The sequence below is a fragment of the Anopheles ziemanni genome, chromosome 3, assembly GCF_943734765.1.
Source record: "Anopheles ziemanni chromosome 3, idAnoZiCoDA_A2_x.2, whole genome shotgun sequence".
Classification (NCBI taxonomy): domain Eukaryota; kingdom Metazoa; phylum Arthropoda; class Insecta; order Diptera; family Culicidae; genus Anopheles; species Anopheles ziemanni.
Window position 1 is genome coordinate 76,180,556 of NC_080706.1, and position 19,820 is coordinate 76,200,375.

Here is a 19,820-nt window from a genome sequence, read left to right on the forward strand (position 1 = left end):
ATATATTGATCCTTATCCTCCTTCTCCTTTCAAACTGATGCAAAAATTTTTTTCATTTTCGTCCATTTAAAAGGTGGTTCATTCTTGATAACCATTGAGTTTTCCGTTCTTTTTCGTTCGTGTTTTCTGACCCAAACTGGTTGACCGTATCGAAACCGTGTAAGATAAGAGTTGTTTGCTTACCGACCGGACATTCCGCCACAACACAGTGATTATTTTTTCAAGTATAGCACAGCAAAAACCCCCCTTCCGCAGTGCGGACCTACAGGCTTAGTTTGTGCCCTTATCGGTTTCATGTAGGATCTTTACATGGCACAAAGAGATTTTCGTTGAAACTAGAATCAACGAGTGAAATATCTAAAACCATTTCTGCCTCAATTTTTTTGTAGCTCTAAACGTTGCTGTTGAAAAAATAACAACAAGTGTTCCTTTTATTATACTACCATTAGAGGAGGCGCACATTCTCTTGCAAACAAAACTAACAAACAAACAAACAAACGAATCCCGCCCAGAGTGCGTTCCGCTGCTAGAATATAGATTAAACTTGCAGTCCAAAACTGGACGTAACGATCGGTTTTGATTACCATCCACCATTGTTCGCCTTTGCGCAGGGCGCACGTGATCGCGGCCTTTGAGGAAGTGGCAAAGAAATAAAAGGGAACCGTCTCGACAACTATGACCATTCATTATGTAAAACACGTGTGGAACAGCAGCACTTTCTAGCACCAAACATCATGTGAGTAACCTTAAATATTTAACTACCTGCAAAAAATGTACATAGAAGACACTTGAAACATTTCATCTTTCAAATGCTCGGTATTTCATTTCGATCGATTTAGCCTAAAGTTTTCACGAATTAACGGTGACGTTGGAAATGTGTTTGATTCCCGCCGTAGCACCGCGGCATTGATCTCATCGGGCATCGCGTCATACCTGTGCATGGCTTCTGTCTGTCAGCTAGAACCAATCACCACCCCTCCCGGAAACGATCCGTATCCCCAGTTCGACTGGTAACCCTTACGCATAAGTAAACAACGGATGCGTATACGCAACGAGCAAAACAATTTCAGTCATAAAACCAGCACCGTCCAGCAATTAGTCATCCGGCCACGTTCTTTGCTCGGCACGAGAGTGTTGTTTACTGCCCAAACGGATAAGATTTTCGAACTCCATAAGTTTGCTCTAACTTTTATTGCTACAAGTGGTGGCGGTTGAGCTTAACTATATGAATGAGAAAAGAAATTGAAAAAAGAAGATTGAAACGCTCTCTTACGAAATATTTGAAAACCACTGCGGACATAGTATAATTTCCTTAATAAAAATTTAAAACTTAAAAATCATATTGATAAAGTGCAATAGAGTACACTCCTACAAGAATTTGATTAAAAATAAAATTTTAATTTGAAAAAATCAAATCAAGAACCTACATAAAACAGAAAATCGCATCAATGCCTACAGTTAGCTATTTCGACGACAATCTTGTACCAGATTATCCAATACAACATGAACAACGACCAAAATTAGACTCTCGCTCATTAGACGTACATCGTTGGAATGTATGTATGCCATCTCAAATTACGCCAAGCTAAGCAGCCCTTCTGTAAGGCGCGTTCGACTTCGAACGGCGCTAATCGTTCTTCCGAACGACGATCGACATCGCGTATGGCATTGCGTTTCCAATCCAACACCATCGCCATCGGATTAAAGCGCGAGATGGGTTGTTTGTGGGCCAATCCGGCAGGAACGGGGATGTGATGCAGTGGCGTGCAGGAAAGTGTATTGGTAAACAAATAAACGGTTCGCGGTTTTGACAAACGATCGTGTGCGAGATAACTTCAAACGCCGTTGCAAATCTAACCAGTGTGCAGATGAAGAGAGCAGGAAAAGAACCTCAGTCACGAGCGTCTCCGACAAATGTGTAAACTTGCATTTAAATTATCGCATCAACGTGTGACAAAAATTCGCCTCGTTCAATTCTTATCAGGTTGGCTTGAATTAAACACTTTTTCCTAACTCTAAACCGAAACTCGCATCCGATCTGTCGGTGGAGCCTGATAGTAGAAGAAATCGAGTACACTCGTCGCTTATGCGTTCATGGTGCCGTGCACGGTGCTTATTTCGCGTCCATCGTCCGTCCGATCGTCGGTGCGCCTGTATTAGTCCGGGACGGTTCTGCGCCATGCGAACGGTCGGAGCGCGTTCTTTCCGAGCGGTTTAGTTTCACTCGACACCTCCGATGGCGCAGAACTACCTGTGCATTAGGTGAGCGTTAGAAAAATCCACACTTTTCTGTTAGCGGACGGGTTGACGTCGCGATCGGGTGCAAGTGTATTACGCAAGGTTAAACGTGCGCACGTTGCTTCGGCATAGGCACCGTTACAGTTTACGCTCACCAACGACGTCGTCATCATCATCATCAACCACGATAATCATTGGCGTCATCCGTTAAGCTCGGTGCGCGCACACCAACCACCAACATCGCGGGATGTCGCGGCCCTAACCGTCGTCTGCCGCCAGCAGACGTGCACTTTTCGTGGTTAGTCATCGCCCCACACACGCGACACGCGGTTCGGTCCATTGAAAATGTGTCCAAAAGCTGCGCTCGATAATGTGTTCCGGCGCCTGCCGCAGTGGTGTTGGTGTGTTCCGTAGCGCGCAAGCATGGACCGTCAACCGGATCGGCAGCTTATCGCGGTGACATTCCATTCCTACACGGTCGCCTTGCCCCTGCCGACCACATCGTTCCCGTCGCGCCGGTTGTCCCGTCCCAACCGGGGCCGTTGTTTTCCACCGGCTGTGCAGTGCTCGATCAGCGCACGAACCGTTGTCATCTAGTGCGCGAGAAGACCTCCGCCACCGAGCAGGAAACAAACAAAAGTTTACGATTTCGTTAGAGCTGGTCAGCTGATTTGTGCAGTGTTCGCGGGTCCAACGTTCGGCGTTATCGGAATCCGGGACGGACCGCGTCGAGTGTTAGTGTGTGCACTTAGATTCGTAGAAAGCAGACGTGAAGCAGCAAGAAAAACAAATCTTAAGCTCAAGAACCTTACCAACTGTTCGCCTCAACAGTTTTTGGGCAAATTACGCTATTGAGCAAAAGTGTTTTGGTTTGAAGAAACCCCATTTAGGACTAGACAACGGCATCAGCCCAAACTGTCCTTTTAAATAACTTTAATTTTTATTTCCGTAATTCGCAAAGAAAACACTCAAATGGTAAAGCAGTACACATAAAAACTTACAGTTAAGTTGATACTTTACTAAAGAAACCCATACCAGTGATAAAGATAAACGACTCTTCGAACTGTACTTCTCAAAGTTATGAATCATCGAACATGTGAGTAGTACAACGATGTACATTGTTATTCATTTCAAAATAGTTAGTCATAGTTCCATTGTTACGAAATCCATTAATGGAGCACGTTTACTGATAATTGCAAAACTAACCAAGATTGAGATGATTTCATGGTGGGTTTTTACTTTAAGTGACAAATGACTAAATAGTGTAATTACCTTAAAAATCTTCCATAACTATGATATTCACTTCCTGGTTAGGCCTAAATAATTAGTGTATGAGCACCTCGTGAACTAGATTCACTTCCTAGGGCTAACCTCAGCACTCGGAAATTAATGCTGCTTGACTGAAGACAAAACCACGTGGACGAGTGCCTTTTGTCTCTTTAACTTTAAAATACTGCTGTTGCTGTACTAGAGTTGTTTTGCCAAAGCACAGCGTATTTAATTTTTCACTAATTTTATACTTAAACTCAAAGAAGAAACGATAAGAAAACAAATAGGCGAATGTGTAAATTATTTGCTGGATTGTACCCTCACAGCAAATTTGGCTTCTGCTGTTTCTAATTAGCTGAAGGGTTGTTTAATGTGTCAATTTGACTATTTTTTCAATTAGGCTTAAACATTCTAGCGAAACTCAATAATTTTAATAATTACACTATTACTAATGTACTAGTTTCAAACAAGCATTCGAAAGCATGATAAATATTTCATAATACAAGCTTATTATAATCCCAACGTAATGCTTAATTCTTTCACTCATATATACAGTTATGCTTACTGATATGTACTGTGTATCATTGCTCACATCGCAAATCAATACATGTGACTCGGTTCGCCATACTATGGTCTTTTCTTAACAGTTTAATGAGTGTTTACAAAATGTACGACTTTTCGTTTATCTTCTCGATTGCAACATTGTAACTAAACAATGCATCGTTTATTTCTCTATCGAACAAATCAGCTTCTTTACTCCGATAATAACGGTAAATAATAAATATATGATGGTGTAAAACAAATTAATAAAGCGTGGGAAACGCATGACAACATCAATCTCATCGTAGTGCACTTACTTGCAACTGCGTGAATTATTGTTCGCATAGCAACCTACTTAGATTGTCAAATCACTCCACGACGGACAGGCCGATGGCTCCGTAGATACCTCTCAATAGAAACATAATGGAATTGTTCTATTCCCCCGTTTTAACAGGAAAATGCAATCATTCATACTCCCTCCAGCCCTTGCGACGGGGCTGCTATCAGTAACAGAAAAGCTAGTCACAAGAAACGCACGGCAAGGCGTTCATATTGTCGTATGAACAGTGCTGCCCGGGGGCGAGCGGCGCGTACAGAAACCGAAAAAGACCATCGGAGAGCAACGGAAGGCAGCACAGCGGATTTGAACCGCAGCGCGCCCAACCTACGATGATAACGTGAAGTCTCCACCGCGAAGTGAATCGAACCCGTGCCACCCTACAAGCGCAACATTCCGTCGAGCCGAGCGTAGTCTTCGATTGGCGGTCAGTCTCGACACAACAGGCCACGATTGTGGTCCGGCTGCCCAAGCTAACATCACTGCTAATTCTAGACACCGTATCCCGACCGGTCCATCGCAGGATGGGTCATCTAAACAGCAGCGGTCCCGTGGTTACCGTCTCTCTAATAACTTTCCTGCTATTTCTGACCCCAACGTGTTCCATCCCTTCGGTAAGAAGTTGGTGAAATACCCTAAACATTCTTTTAACTTCTGAATGACACTCGTTTATCGGTGTGCAGCTCGAGGACTACGAAAATGACTACGATCAGGAAGCACATACTTACCGCGCGGTACCGTTCGTACGATCAACCGTGGATAGCAAGAGCTACGTCGTTTCCGTGGTCGAGTTTCATCCCGAACCGATGACCATGCCCATCGAGCAGCGCACCAACCTGCACCTGGAAGAATACCGGAGGCTTGTGCGATCGCCGGAGGCACAGGTGAGTAGCAAGAATCTCCACAGACCGCTTTATCAGAAACGGTCACACTTTGTTGGTGTGTAAATACCCAGTTGGGCAGAAAAACGATGCACATTAACAACACGACCACGATTGAGAGACATTTCTTATCAGTTCCTCCGCGTCTTCCAACAAAGACGCTGTGTGTTGTGTGAGTAGAATGCAAAACCATATAAAAACAGGTTAATATCAGGCTACCCTCTAAAGCCATTGCACCGCCGTACGCATCAGTGAAAAATTTCATGAGAAGAAAATCTATGTACTTAAACATGGTTAGAAATCAAATGAATTCAAAAATCAGTGCCTTCTCAAAGAGATTGAAGCGTCGAGCATGCAAAACCTAAACAAGTTCCTAACCTTTTGGCTATGCAAAGATGTTACATTAAATTCATTCCAGTGTGAGGAAACGAGAATAGTTGAATAAGGACTGTTATCCTTAAGAACAATCGATAAAATTTAATACTGCCTATGATTAAATATTATTTTTTATCAGATGCAGTTTATTTTGATAGAAAAAAATCCTTTTCAATAATCGTCTTGTATTTTTATATGCGTTACCTTTTTTATAGCCTGCGGATATTATTGTGTTTCCGGAGCTGACACTCAACTCTCTTTCCGACACGGTATTTGTGCCGGATCCAGATCAGCACCTCGCACCGTGCGACGACACACATGGCTCGATCCTGGTGGAACTTTCCTGTTTGGCACGAGAAACCCGTAAATACTTGGTGATCAACCTATCCGAGCAGTATTACCTCCAGCAGAAGGCCGAAACCGTCCGCTACAACACGGATGTTGTGTTCGATCGCAACGGTACGGTGATCGCGCGGTACCGTAAATACAACCTATTCAAGGAACCAGGCACAAGTGTGACGGATGTACCCGAGCTGGTCTCATTCGAGACGGACTTCGGCGTGCGGTTCGGTGTGTTTACTTGCTTCGACATTCTGTTCGCCAACCCAACGCTCCAGCTCATCAAGCTCGGCCTGCGCGACTTTGTGTTTCCGGCCTTCTGGACCTCGGAGCCACCGTTTCTAGCGTCGACGCAAATCTTCGAAAGCTGGGCGTACGCAAACGATGCCAACCTGATCGTCTCCGGCACAAACTACGACCTGTCCGGAGCGACCGGGACGGGCGTGTTCAATGGGCGAAATGGGGCCCTGCTCACCCATTTTACGGGTGTTCCCACCCGCGCTCTGTACACCGTCACCGTGCCAAAGTCGGGCCACACGGTACACTATCATTCACGCACGAGCGACATGCTGGAGGTGCCGTCGGGCGCAGCACGAAGTCATCGGCTACCTGGCGCGGAATTGGACCGAGTACGCATGGGACGCGACTTCCTCGAGCAGTTCACAACGATCCAGCTGAATCCGAGCTGGCAGCAGGAAACCATCGAGCAAATCGTCTGCAGTGGGCTATTCTGCTGTGACTTTGCCGTCAGTCTGAGCGTGAACAACGAGCGTGACCTAACGCACTACTACCGGCTGGCCGTTTTCGATGGTATACGTACATTCCAGGGTTTTGCTGATGCACATGTTTCGATCTGCGGGGTCATTGCGTGTGTCAATCAAACCATCGCTAGCTGCGGCCTGCTACTACCGGTTAACTCGGGCTACATGGAGTTCACCTCGATCTCGATATCAGGCCAATTCCAGGCCAATGGCACCCTGGCGATGCCCAACTCACTCGACATGTCGATGTACTCGTACGACGCCAGCCGCTACACGTTTACGTCCGAAATCAAGTAGGTGAAAACACTACCGAAACGAAGCTACCTGCAATCTAAACCGCATTTTATGCTTTTAGCTACACCACCAACACGCAACAAGTTACGATGAACCTTACGGCGCCAGTCAGCGATATGCAAACGTTCGGCATCTACGCGTTCAACCATAAGGACTTTGAATTCTTCAATCCGATCGAATTACCCGGCGAAGAAGAAACAACATCGGACGGTGACGACGACGGAGGGGCCGGACTTGGCGCTGCACAACCAGCAGTTATTGCCCTGCTGTCCGGAATGCTGGTCGCATTCTGGTATCCAAAGGAACTTTTCTGAAAACCATCACATCCCACTTTGAATGGTCACCGTGCCGCTTCAGTATTTCCGGCCTAAGCAGCATCCTTCAATCGATGACTGCGAATCCCAATACGTGCCATTGGATTCCTTAGTCATTAGTTAAGTAGTTGTATATTCTGTAACGTAATCGAAACCATATACCAAATAATGAACAGTTTCGAGCAACAGAGAGCGTAACGTTTCTGAGTTCCGCCTGTGCTGTGCCCGTCTTTTCCGGGAGTGGATTTTTGTGATAACCGACCCGCGGTAATTGTACATATTTTATTTACGATACGATCTTACAACCAACGCTTGATTTGATTTGGAGTCGTTGCAATTGTACGAAATAATCCCATGCAGCAAACATTGTTTTGCGGCCATTCCTGTTCAAAGTATATCTTCGACTGTTTAAGCGACCTTGTCGAAAAAGTCTTAAAATTATTTCATATTTCATATTTCATTTATTTTACAATGCCAATCAATTATTATGCCAGGTTACGTAAAATGTACCCTTCCAAAATGAATCAATGCATACATATTTATATTGCCTACAGTCTGACAGGCAGCGTTGTGTTATTTTAAGGAAAGAAACATGCTGATGTGCGATCGTTTTCTTGTTTGGCACGGTCATCAAGAGAAACACTGAAAAAACACCTCCACTCATCAATCATGAGTAGCAATTTTACAACGGTTACGCTACTTGTGTTTAGTAATTATTTCTTCCAGTTTGAGTAAAATCCTGTAAATCTACGATATGAAAACACAGTTGAACATCACAAAAAATTATTCAAATTTAGTTTCTATTAAACTCACATCACGTGGATTATGGAGGCTGCGTGTGTCAAATTTTAACTTGCTCTTGTTTTGATGGTACATCATGCCCCATTGCTTACATTTTGAATGCTAGGGCGTATTGCCTCACCTGGAGTGATGCATCTTACCCCAACATGCGGACCGATCGTTTATTGTCTTCTATTTCAAATGTTATTAAAAGTCTTTCTCTTCGGTATTCGTTAAATAGCATGTAAACTATAAAAGTGCCTGATTGATTGAAAAATATAAATTTAACACTTGCAATTCCTAAAATAATAATTTTGTAATCTTTATTTAAGTTATTGCTATTGTGAAAATTCTTCTTCTTCTTGGCGTAACGACCTCTTGGTCATGCCTGCCCGTTAAGGGCTTACGAGACTTGTTTCCCTGTTGTACGTGGATAGTCCTCTCGTAAGGGGAGGGTCCGGTCTCATGAGCCGATTTTCTAACCGGCGCTACCGCTCGGCTGTCGCGGACCCCTATTGCGAAAATTGTATATAATTATTTAGAGTCCATTAATTTTTTTCTCCTTTTCTTTTTAAGATGTCAATGTCCTGCCGTAGAATTCATATACGATGTACAAGGTACGGTAATGAACACATTAAATCACTTAATTTATTTTTAAATCGCTTTATTCAGCTTAAAACATGCCGATGCATCTTACCCCAATTTCCCCTAGTGCATACCATTTTGCTACGAAAATGGTTGATGCATACTTATACTGTCCCGAATCAACAATTCCGTTGCACCATTTCGCATGATCCGAAATGATAGCGTGTTGTTGTCCCTTCCCTCCTTGCAAGCAACCGATTACTTCTTCTTATCTGGCCCGCTCACCAGTGAGCACGTCGTGCTGACATGGCTTGATCACCAATTGTTCTCCAGGATACTCGATCCATGGCTACAGCTTTCCGGTCGCATCCGATGTCTCGTAGGTTCTGCTCCACTTGGTCCATTCATCGAGCTCCCTGGGCTCGTAGTAGTCTCGTGCCGGGCGAGTCAATGGTGAGAACCAGGCGAGGTGCTGCATAAGCATTTGGAATCTCCGTAATATTTTCCAAGCAACGAAATCGCCATCGTCAGAATGTGTGCATACAGCTCAGCTAGCTCGTGGTCCATCCTTCTCCTTCACACATTCTACTCACACACAACAAACGATTCGCGCATCGGATGGTGGTGGATCATTCGTCGATGATAGAACGATGGACGCGGCTAATACACCTGAACAGATAAAACGTGGCGCGGTGCGATCGTTAGAGTTCCATATACGCTCAGTTCATTTATCTTACGAAAATTCCTGGTTGGCGCCTTGTGGACCTCAGGAGTTTGTGGAACCAATAGTAGGCACGATTCCCCTGAACAACGCGCCTACGGATTTCGTAGTTTACGTTGTTGTCCAAAGTTTAGATAGTACCGAGGTAGCAAAATTCCTCCACTACCTCAAGTTTATCGTCGTCATCTAGTAAGCCTAAAGGGTGCCCCCGGAAATATAAGCACGATTAAAAAATTAGGTTAAAAATAAAACCTGTTCCAGAAACTGAACTTATTTGATAAATTGTGTTTATGTTGTGTTCTAGACTATTTTCGAAAAGAAATAAAAAAATTTAATTGTATGCTAATGACCGCACTTTCGATCTGACGACTTTCAGCATAGACTTGTCCCGACACTTTCTTCCAGTCTTTTTGAAAATTGTCGACGTGCTCTACAGTTTTAAAATTCTTTATCAAGTGTGCATTGATGAGCGCACCAAATATCTCTATCGGTCTGGCTTCAGGGCATTTCTTTCGGGACGTACTGTACCTCATGTTCTTCATATCATGCGATCGTGTCTCTGGCATAGTGAACAGAAGCCAAATCCGCACAAAACAACACTGGTCCAGCATGTTTTCATATCATGTCAAGGCAGCAAACGTTGATTCAAACACTCCCAGATATAGGTATCGGTCCGCATTGTCTCCGTTGTCACAAACGGTTCGGACCACAAAATCGCCTTTTTCTGAATTTTTCGAGAAATATGGATTTGTCGGCTTCATCGACATCCTTGCTTCAGGCATGGTGTAGTATTGGATACCCGGAGACGTTTTGTAGTCAAAATTTACATACGACTCATCGTCCATCACGAGGATTGGCGACACCGCAGTTAGTCGCACAGCTTCCGAGCCCGATATTTAACGCATGCGGCCTGCTTTGCACTCCATTTCGGTTTCTTTTGTTTGAGTTTTGAGCTTTCTACTCCCGAAACTTGCGGATGGTGGTTCGTACGGCTCCGATACTCACAACTACCGATTCCGCTGATTGCCTAAGCAAAATGCCAGGAGTGGAGCACCATTTGTGCACAATGCTTTTGCGCTTTTCGCCGGAAATCGCATTTTAACAGAAACGGATGAAAAAAAGTGTTTCGATGCACTAGCTAGTAGCTTTGAATATGAACAATCAAGCACACGAAGATGCAGCTGTTTTGCGTCATCTGTTTACTAGAAACGTTATTTAGAAATCGCGAATCGTACCCTCGGAAGTGTTGAGTTATCGATTACAACTTCAACAATCTAGTAGTCTATAGTTATCTAGCAGACTGTGATGAAGATGCAGAGAGGATTATTCGTAGTCTTCTTCTTGGCGTAACGACCTCTTGGTCATGCCTGCCCGTAAAGGGCTTACGAGACTTTTTACCCTATGTGTACGTGGATAGTCAGTCCTCTCGTACAGGGGAGGGTCCGGTCTCGGTTGGGATTCGAACCCACGCCGTCGAGGTGGTGCCCCGGCGCTGATGGGCCGATTTTTCTAACCAGCGCTACCGCTCGGCTGTCGCGGACCCCCAATTATTCGCAGTCTGTCTGTTGGTATCGGCTGCAGTGTGTTAGTGTAGTTAGTCTAGTCTATGGTCTGTTCTGTACGTGGAATAAAAGAGGAGTGGCAAAATAAGCCAAGCATATAACCAACAGGAAGAACACCCTTTCACTCTGTCACTGTCAGAGCCACCGACGAGCAGGTACTTCATTTTCGTCGCAGTGATCATTAATCCAATCCTAGGGGTCTCGTGTTTCAGTCCGGTGTACGCTTTTTTCTTCAATAGAAGGCAAGAGAGTCTATCATCTTAGCACACACCTCGGTGAGATTCTGACGGATCCTTCCTGTCTATGGTCTCGTAGGCCGCCTTGAAGCCGATAAAGAGGAGGTGAGTCGGGTTCTGGTGCTCCCGGCACTTCTGGAGTGGAGTGTAGAGGAGCCGTAGAGTGAAGATCTGGTCTGTGATGGCGCAAAAGTTGACATAGTCAATTCGGTCACCCTTCACGTACACTGGGTGGATGACAACCAGCTGTCATTCCTCCGGTACTATTAATATAATTATTATTTTATTGTATAATTATTACCATGCTGGATATACAAAGTCCGACACTTGAAACTTAACGGAGGGACATGAAAACACGGACGAAGAGAGTAAGAACGGGTACGAGATAGTGGAATAGAATAAGTAGTAGGAAACTGCGGACAAGAGACTAGAAGAGAAACTGACGGTGTGTGGGAAGTTAGATAGGAGGATTAAATCCTATGGGATACGAAACCTATGGGATGGGACGTAGAAAGGAATGACTGCGAGAAAAGCGGGAAAGTCAATATTGCCGATCAGCAATGAGCGTGCATGGCTGTAGCGATCCTTGACGCTAACCAGCCCCAACAGCTCTGCTCCCAAATTTTCACAATTAGCTGGTGTATACTGGCTAGTGAGTTCGTCCAAGGATGATGGCAGCACATCGTCATCTACCATCTGGCTAATGTGCTGCACGATTTCGTCTGCGACGCTGCTGTACTCTCCTAGTTCCGCTCCGTTCTGGTGTCCGTTTAAGTAGCACTTCCACCTTTCGATCACCTCTCGCTCGTCCGTGAGAATGTTGCCTTCCTCCGCTCAATACATTGCCACGTTTGGGGTCAAGCCGCCACGTATTTATACGTACCCGCCACAAAAAAGGGTATTTTTTTTACTTTCGAATAAACTCGAATGTTTCGGTGAATTACAGCATATGAAATTTTTTTATTCTTATAACGATAATTCAATTTTCTCATTAAAAACTATTAGCATTTTAAATAACATGCTTTTGTTGGAAAATTTTAGAAAATAACTTATTGATACTACAATGGCGCCACCTTTCCAACGGAAGAATAGCTTTTATCAAGATTTTGATTCAGTTCAGTTAAAGCCATATCATTCATTCAATCAACATTTGAAATGTCCGCTTGATTGCACGAAGGTGAGATGAGACTATATGCAAATATCCTAAATAGCTAAAACCGAACTTCTGCTGTTTTTTGTAGGTAACGTGAATGGAAGAGTTTTATCAGTCTGCAATAAGATCACCTTTGACTAAAGATATGCGAAATAGTTTTTTAAAACCTAGATTACATTGCTTTGGAATCATTAACACGCTATAACTACGTCATATTCGAAGATTTTACAAATTAGCAAACGGTTACTTTTTAGTTGACTATCTTTTGGCGTTTTTCTTTATTTTTTTTATGTATCCTTTATGTGACCTTTTCTGCGTAACACCAAGCTAACAGAATTATGAAGAGATGCATCGAACAACCTAAAACCTTAAAAGCTAGTCAACAAATATACTGAAATGTATCCGTTTACGGATTTGAAAAAACTTCAAAATAAAGTTATAGCGTTTTAAAAAGAGCAGTCAAAATGGTCGCTTTGGATTTTATGAAAAGCCTTATTGTTTTGTAAAAATGTTCAGCCGTTTTTGAGAAATTAAAATCTAAAAATGAGTTGCGGTCAAAATGACCGCTGTTTGGATTCAAGTGTTAATCGTCTGCCATATCAAAAGGCATATTTTCAGCCATTAGCAAACATTTCCTACGAATTTTACTTTTGTTATGGCATTCGTCATTTCTGTTCATCCATCAGCACGAGAGCAGCAAACTTATTGACAAAACATGATTCTATCCTTATCCAACTACATGTAAATAAAAATCAGGGAGTGTCCATGGCGCAGCGGTAGCACGAGGAAACACCACGGCATAGGTGTGGGATCGAATCTCGAGTGTGGCACCCACCCGTATTACGAACGGCTAACCACCGATCTTTAATATACCGTCTTTCGGTCACCGAAAACTCTCTTCGGAGAGAGGCCTTGTCCCACTTCGGGATGTCGTGCCACATAAAAAAAAGTGAAAATCATGTGATTTAAAATTCATAACAATAATATTGTATTCTAATCACTTTCATAACTAAAATGGCAGTACATCAATGGGTAGTATATTCCATAAGATCACAACGGTGATGATTCGTAGACTGAAACGAAAGAACCGTAAACAAATTGTTAAAAATGAAGGCAATTCACCAAAGCAATATTTCGCACCTGAGTATTTTAGTTGTTAACAGTAATTCTTGCTGTAAGAATGATGCCTCCACGTCAACGCGATAAATTATCACCAGGCAATTTTAGAACACGAATTAACGGGACGTTAGGTGTTATCGGTGCACCTTCATTGCTCTCCGTTGTACCAGCTCTTCTTATACACTCTTGCTCCAAGTCAGGCTTTACAATGTTTCGTTGGTTATTTGTCCTTTTCAGAACAATTTTATGGGCGATGTTGGAATTTGTAAATAATTGCCATCGGTTATTTGGATCACCATTATCACAGACATTTTCAACCAGCGTTTGTCCATTTTCAGCTTCACTGTTCAATACATTACACTGTTCGGTGCCAACATTTTCTTTTTTAACTACACTTAGTTGTTTTTGTTGATCACAGCTTTGATTTTCTTCCAAATCAAGAATGTTCCAGCTGTCTTCGTCATTTGAGGTCATCGGTAGAGTACACTGACTGTCATTTGAATCATCACAGTCGTCGGGTAAAATTAATTCTTGTTTTTCTATGCAAATCGGATAATCAATCTGTTTGGAAACACTTTCTAAAGACTCCAGCTCCTCCGCCTCATTGGGTATTTTTTCTTCTTTCACAATTATACTACTATTACATAACCAGTTTTCTTCTGCTTTTGGTTCACATTTTACTAAGCCATGGAAGGACTGGGATTCTGAATCAAGCTCGTAATTTACGAGACTGAATTTGAAACAAGATGTTTCTTCGGTATGATGTTCTCGTTGGAGATGCCTATCCATATTGAAACGACGAATTTGCACAAAATTGCACATTTCGCACATATAACCGTACACATGGTTCTCATCGAAGGTTATATCGTTACAAACGATCATCTCAGGGTCTCCGCAGATGTCATCGTGCTGCACTTGCTCATCTAACGTACGTGCCATAGCTGGACATGCTCGACACCGAAAACGGTACTCCCCTGTATGACTCACTAGGTGATGTACCCAGTCGTTTCCTCGAAGAGTATTACGTTTTTCACAAAAAAAACAGCTGAATGAGATGGTTTTCGGGCCATGTCTTGAAACAACTCGTTTGCCAACAACATTGAATGGATTTTGTTTGATTGTTTTGGCACATTCGGGTGTGACTCGGCTAACAAATGCTTCGCTTGCAGGGTGCTCATAAACATAGTGCTTAACCATATCAATCTGATGTTCCACTTGATAGTTGCATAAGCAGCAACTAGTTATATATTTACTGTTGCAGTGTATTTTTGGACTGTTGTTTTTCATGAATTTACTAGGTACAGGTTCTTCAATGGATACAGATTCAGGTAGCTGAACAGTTGTGGATTGTTTCTCAGTTTCATTCAACACTGACTTATCACTGCAATTTAGCGTTTCCCGGCGCTGTTTTTTAGGAACTGGATCTTGTTTTGCCTGTATCTTTCGCTTACCGTTAGCTTTAGAATTGCCGGGTTTTGCACCTGACTTACATTGTTGTTTTGAAGTTGTAGCACCGTGATTTAACGGTCTTTTATCGTTAGCTACAATTTCCGATGGTTTTTTATCACCTTCACTCAATGGTTTCACCACTTCATTATTCACTACGATTTCAGATTTTTTTTTCCCAGCTTTACTCGCTGGTTTTGCTCCTTCTAGAGCCTTTGAGTGCGTAATGGTATTTTTTTTCGATGTATTATTGCTCAATTTGCTTGGTTTATCGAGGTTTCCAAAATTACATTCTGACGAGCTAGTAAGTGTACCGAAGCAAATGCTATTCCGGCGCCTTAATTTAGGCCTTAATGCTGTTCCGGCGCCTTCAAGGTCATATTTGTCTAAAACCACTCTAACATCCCGTGTGATTCCAAACTTTTCCAACACATTTGATGCTACCTTGTGCTGTTGGTCAGCCTTATTGCTTTGCTCTCTTCTTGTCGATTTTTCTAGGAAATCTGTTGCATCTGACAATAAAAGGTGCAGCTCCCGAGATTGCCTACCTTTACTCGTTGCACTTGGAACCTCAACCATAACATTTGATGCCGCGGTAGTGGATGTATGCTTAGTAGCACCATTAACACCTATTACTTTTCCCGGTACTTTACCAAACACGTTTTTGACTGTATTACCTACGCCTGTTGTAAGGGTTGCTGGCGGTTCCAATGATTCAGATATTTCATTAGACGTGCATATTTCAACAATAGATTTTCCATTGCACTGAACATTTTCTTGGTTCGTGTTGTCCTGATTGCCCTGTATGTTTTGAGTTTCATTATTTTGCGGGCCATGTTTAGTTAGTGGTTGGAAAGGTGTTTCCTCATTTCTCGGAGCAGTTTTATCGTGTGTACGTTTATAAAATTCTATGCGCGGATCCAAAGGTGACGGAACGACAGCAACTTCAGTTCTCGATTCCCATATCCTTTTAGCATGCATTTGTCTCTTATGCTCAGCATATGTCGCAGCAGTCTGTTTAGGGGGAAGAATTTCATGCCTTCGAAGAAAAAGTGGGCTACTAGGACGTTTGTGTGGTGCATCTGGTCTCTTAAAGAGCTCTGAGTCGATTTTTTTGCGTGGATATTTCAACGCTATACGTTCTCTACTTTCTTCAACTGATTCAATAATTTTTGGTGGACCAACATGCGAAGTATCGTAAGCACTGGCCATCTCAAGAATTTCTTCATCAAGTCGTTGATCTTTTGCACATGCTTGAGCTTGAACCCTTTCTTTAATGACGGTAGTATTGGCAGAAACGTTTTTCTCTCCAACTTGTTGATCCAGGTATACTTGATGATCGGATGTTATATTGTGGTTATGTGTGCATTCTTTCTCATATTTTTCTGGACTCGTTTCTGCTATGGTGCCATTTACGATACCAAGGTAAGAGTTCATTTTTTCTATCAAAATGTTAGTTGCAATGAAGAGTTGTTTAAGTGAATCAGTTTTCACCCTAAGTAAAAGGAAAAGTTATATTAAAATATATCATAAAACTCAATTCAAATATTAAAGACTTTTCAATTCATACCTTTTTGTACGATCTTTAACCCAGCGAAAAATATCATCATAACTCTTTTCCACCGTTGTTCTGAATGACGCATCAGAAATTTTGCGCAACAGAACGAGAGCCCTGTCCAACTCATCGTGAACTTTTTGTCGCAGAACACGGTTTATAGTTTCACGATCAGCCATTTTCTGAAATCGATACAAAAATAATTAAATGAAAACACTGTGCATAAAAACGCATGTATCAATATTTCTACAAGTATGAAAACTTTAAGAAAAGGGTTGTCTCAATATTTTCAATACTCTAAACCAAAGTCACATACTCTTCTTCTTCTTCTTCTTCTTCTTCTTCTAGGCGTAACGACCTTGTTGGTCTGCCTGCCCATTAAGGGCCTACGAGACGTTTACCCTATGTGTACGTGGATAGTCAGTCCTCTCGTAAAGGAGGATTCGATCTCGGTTGGGATTCGAACCCACAACGTAAAGGTGGTGAGCCTCGGCGCTCATGGGCCCACAAACTCACATTTAGTAAAATAAATTGTAACATTCTAAATTTCATTAACACTTTGACATCCGCACAATTCATTGTGTCGCAACGCTTTGCGACCGGCGCGTTTGCACTAGTTCCTCCGTATCTGGACGCCCTGTTTGATCATTATTTTTCAATCTTTATTAGAATTTACGAACGAACAGTAACGCGTGCTGTGAAATTTATTTACTTTCCATTTGATATTTGTTTACAGCCAGTAGTCTGTGGTGCGTGTCTGGTGACAGCGTTGACACGAGCGGACTCCGTTTTTATGTCAAAAGCCTATTTTGGCAACAAAATTCTGGGCAAAGATGACAATAAAAGCCCTCGTCTAGTAAGGGTATTAGCCTACATCGATTTAATTCACTACTATGGCTAATGTTGATTGCTGCTGTCGTCCGCTTTTGGGTTTACTGAAGAAAAAACCCAGTAACCTCTTAAATTTATAGAGCATACTGACGATACCTGACACCGAGAAATGTCGTAGCATACTGTGTTGTATACACGCTGACATCCAACAGGTCGTCGTTTGAAACAGTTCAACAAGTTCTAGAAAATACCTTCAATATATTGTTTACCTTATATGTTCACTTTCGACCTGTCGTGAAGAAAAATCCGTCGTTTTGAAACAACTGAACTTTAAATCTGACCATGAAAAGACTGACTTTTACTGGCAGGCACAGTATTTTATAAGCACAAAAATGACTATCATAAAGTAGATATACACTAAACCACAAAAGTCAATGCACATCGAGCCAAAACAGAAACAAATTCCAATAGTAAGGAAAAATTTTCAACAAAAGTAAAAACGAGCAATTGTTCTATGCCTCTCTCTTTGTTCTCTGTCTTCTCTAGACATTGATACTAGTGTTGAATATGAATCTTTAGGCGAGATTCTTTCATATGTGTTTTTCCCCTAAGACTCATTCCGATTGGTTCATGAATCTTTTTGGGATTTGAAACATCAAAAGTTGATGATTCTAACTAAACTATAATGAATCTTCATGAATCTTTCATGGATCTTTCACAAACATTGTTGATTTTGTCATTGACGTGGACCATGCGACCAACAACAAAACAAGGGGTTCCTTGACCCATTTTTTGGTCTTAATTTTAACATTAAAACTCTGACGTCCATACACCATCAATCTATAGGATACACTATAGATGAAATGGCTTCGTATCAGTTTGCATCCGATCACATCATTTTGGTGTGCTGTCAACGCTGTCTCCTGACACGCACCACAGACTACTGGCTGTAAACAAATATCAAATGGAAAGTAAACAAATTTCACAGCACGCGTTGCTGTTCGTAAGTAAATTCTGGAGTTCCAGTTCGGTAGTGAATCAGAGCGGAGGTTAGCAGTGCACAAGTTTCCTGAAAGGGTTAGCGGAAAAGTAAGGTTAGCTTGCACGACCGCGTGGTCACGCCGAGCTGGAGCTCAGGTCAGACAAATCCTAGCTGCCGCACATCTCGTGCTGTTTGAGTCAATCCAGCGGACCACGAGTTCTTGTGTCCTGACAACGGAAGGAATTATCCCTCCCGTGGACGGCGGGTGGACATATGGCTTTTATAGCCGGTCCTAAAGGACGAGCCCCTTCATAGGAGTTCGGACAGAGTCGGTACGCCTCTGATTATGAGTAAGGGAACAAACGTTCGACTTAGCGTAGAAGGATATACCCCGACTCGCATAGCGAAAGAAGAAGAAGAAATAAATTCTAATAAAGATTGAAAAAGAATTATCAAACAGGGCAGCCAGATACGGAGGAAATAGTGCAAACGCGCCGGTCGCAAAGCGTTGCGACACAATGAATTGTGCGGATGTCAAAGTGTTGATGAATTTGCGATTGCGATTCATGAATCTCTCATTGAAAGATTCCTGAATCTCTTAAACGATGCAACGGATCATTCAAATTCATGCGCCCCACCAGGATCGCTATGACGGATTTTAATAAATTTTCAACATTGCTCTCGTTTTCCCGTTGCCAAACCACTGGTGTAAATTGTCATTGATCTTGCACACCCTGCAAACAAAATTGCTAATATCAGGCCTCCCTGTTGATTCTATTCTAACAAGGAGAAAACGCGCACGCGTTGCGCTGATACCTCCAAGTGTAGCGTATGTGTATCGTGCGTGTATGTGTGTATTCAGTAGGAAATTGAAGCACATTCCTCTGCTTCAGCACGAATATGTTTCCAGTGGGTTATGCAATAAGCTATGTCATAGGTTCCCTGACTGCTCTGATGACATTCCAGACTTTCTATCCAGATTCTGGATCACAAGCGGTAGAGATTTCAATCTTGTGGAAAACTAGCAACTCGCTTTTTCGTGATTTGATTTATGTTCACGGTTATCAATCATGCACTTTTTACCACTAACATAATCTGCTGTGAAAGTGCAACCATTAGAAACTCTTTCATGGCCAAACTTTCCTGAATTGTATTGGCTTCAAGTGGATGAAAATATTTAAATATATCTTCTTTTTCCTCACAATATCAACCACACATACACAAGCTAACGATAACCAAGATGGAAGGACGGAAGAGTTGACGATACAAAATATGCAAAGCTTAGGAATAGTTACCAATTAATAAAATGATGAATACAAATAAAGAAACATCTATCCGTACTGGTACGATAGAATCGCTTTTTCTTCCAATAAAGAATTTGTTGAAACTATGGTCACAGTAAGACTTGTTGGATGAAAAATTCTGCGTTGAACAAAATTTGCTACAGCTTTTACCAAGAGCTACTTTTGTACTGTGGTGACTAACCTCCAAACTCTACGTTT

General features: G+C 42.4%; 2 protein-coding genes across 2 annotated transcripts; one reads left to right on the forward strand and one right to left on the reverse strand.

Annotated features, from left to right (window-relative positions):
* The first annotated feature begins 3,206 nt into the window (after window positions 1–3,206).
* LOC131287186 (vanin-like protein 2) lies at window positions 3,207–7,471 on the forward strand. Its single transcript, XM_058316213.1, has 5 exons — window positions 3,207–3,334; window positions 4,502–4,998; window positions 5,068–5,268; window positions 5,856–7,033; window positions 7,096–7,471. The coding sequence occupies exons 2-5, from the start codon at window positions 4,909–4,911 to the stop codon at window positions 7,346–7,348; spliced, it is 1,722 nt and encodes a 573-aa protein (XP_058172196.1). The 5' UTR covers window positions 3,207–3,334; window positions 4,502–4,908; the 3' UTR covers window positions 7,349–7,471.
* A 5,964-nt stretch (window positions 7,472–13,435) lies between these two features.
* LOC131285502 (uncharacterized) lies at window positions 13,436–16,192 on the reverse strand. Its single transcript, XM_058314359.1, has 2 exons — window positions 13,801–16,192; window positions 13,436–13,458 (listed from the first exon to the last, which is right to left on the reverse strand). Exons 1-2 carry the CDS (start codon window positions 16,160–16,162, stop codon window positions 13,436–13,438), a joined length of 2,385 nt encoding a protein of 794 aa, XP_058170342.1. The 5' UTR covers window positions 16,163–16,192.
* Between the last annotated feature and the right edge of the window lie 3,628 nt (window positions 16,193–19,820).

Bases quoted from the DNA above. Each gene is read 5' to 3' on its own strand.
- LOC131285502 (XM_058314359.1), bottom strand. From the start codon at position 16,162: ATGGCCAGTGCTTACGATACTTCGCATGTTGGTCCACCAAAAATTATT. The intron at 13,459-13,800 runs GTGATCCAAATA...CTTTCGTTTCAG, and splicing joins TGAAAATGTCTGTGATAATG to TCTACGAATCATCACCGTTG.
- LOC131287186 (XM_058316213.1), top strand. From the start codon at position 4,909: ATGGGTCATCTAAACAGCAGCGGTCCCGTGGTTACCGTCTCTCTAATA. The intron at 5,269-5,855 runs GTGAGTAGCAAG...CCTTTTTTATAG, and splicing joins TGCGATCGCCGGAGGCACAG to CCTGCGGATATTATTGTGTT. The intron at 7,034-7,095 runs GTAGGTGAAAAC...TTATGCTTTTAG, and splicing joins ACGTTTACGTCCGAAATCAA to CTACACCACCAACACGCAAC.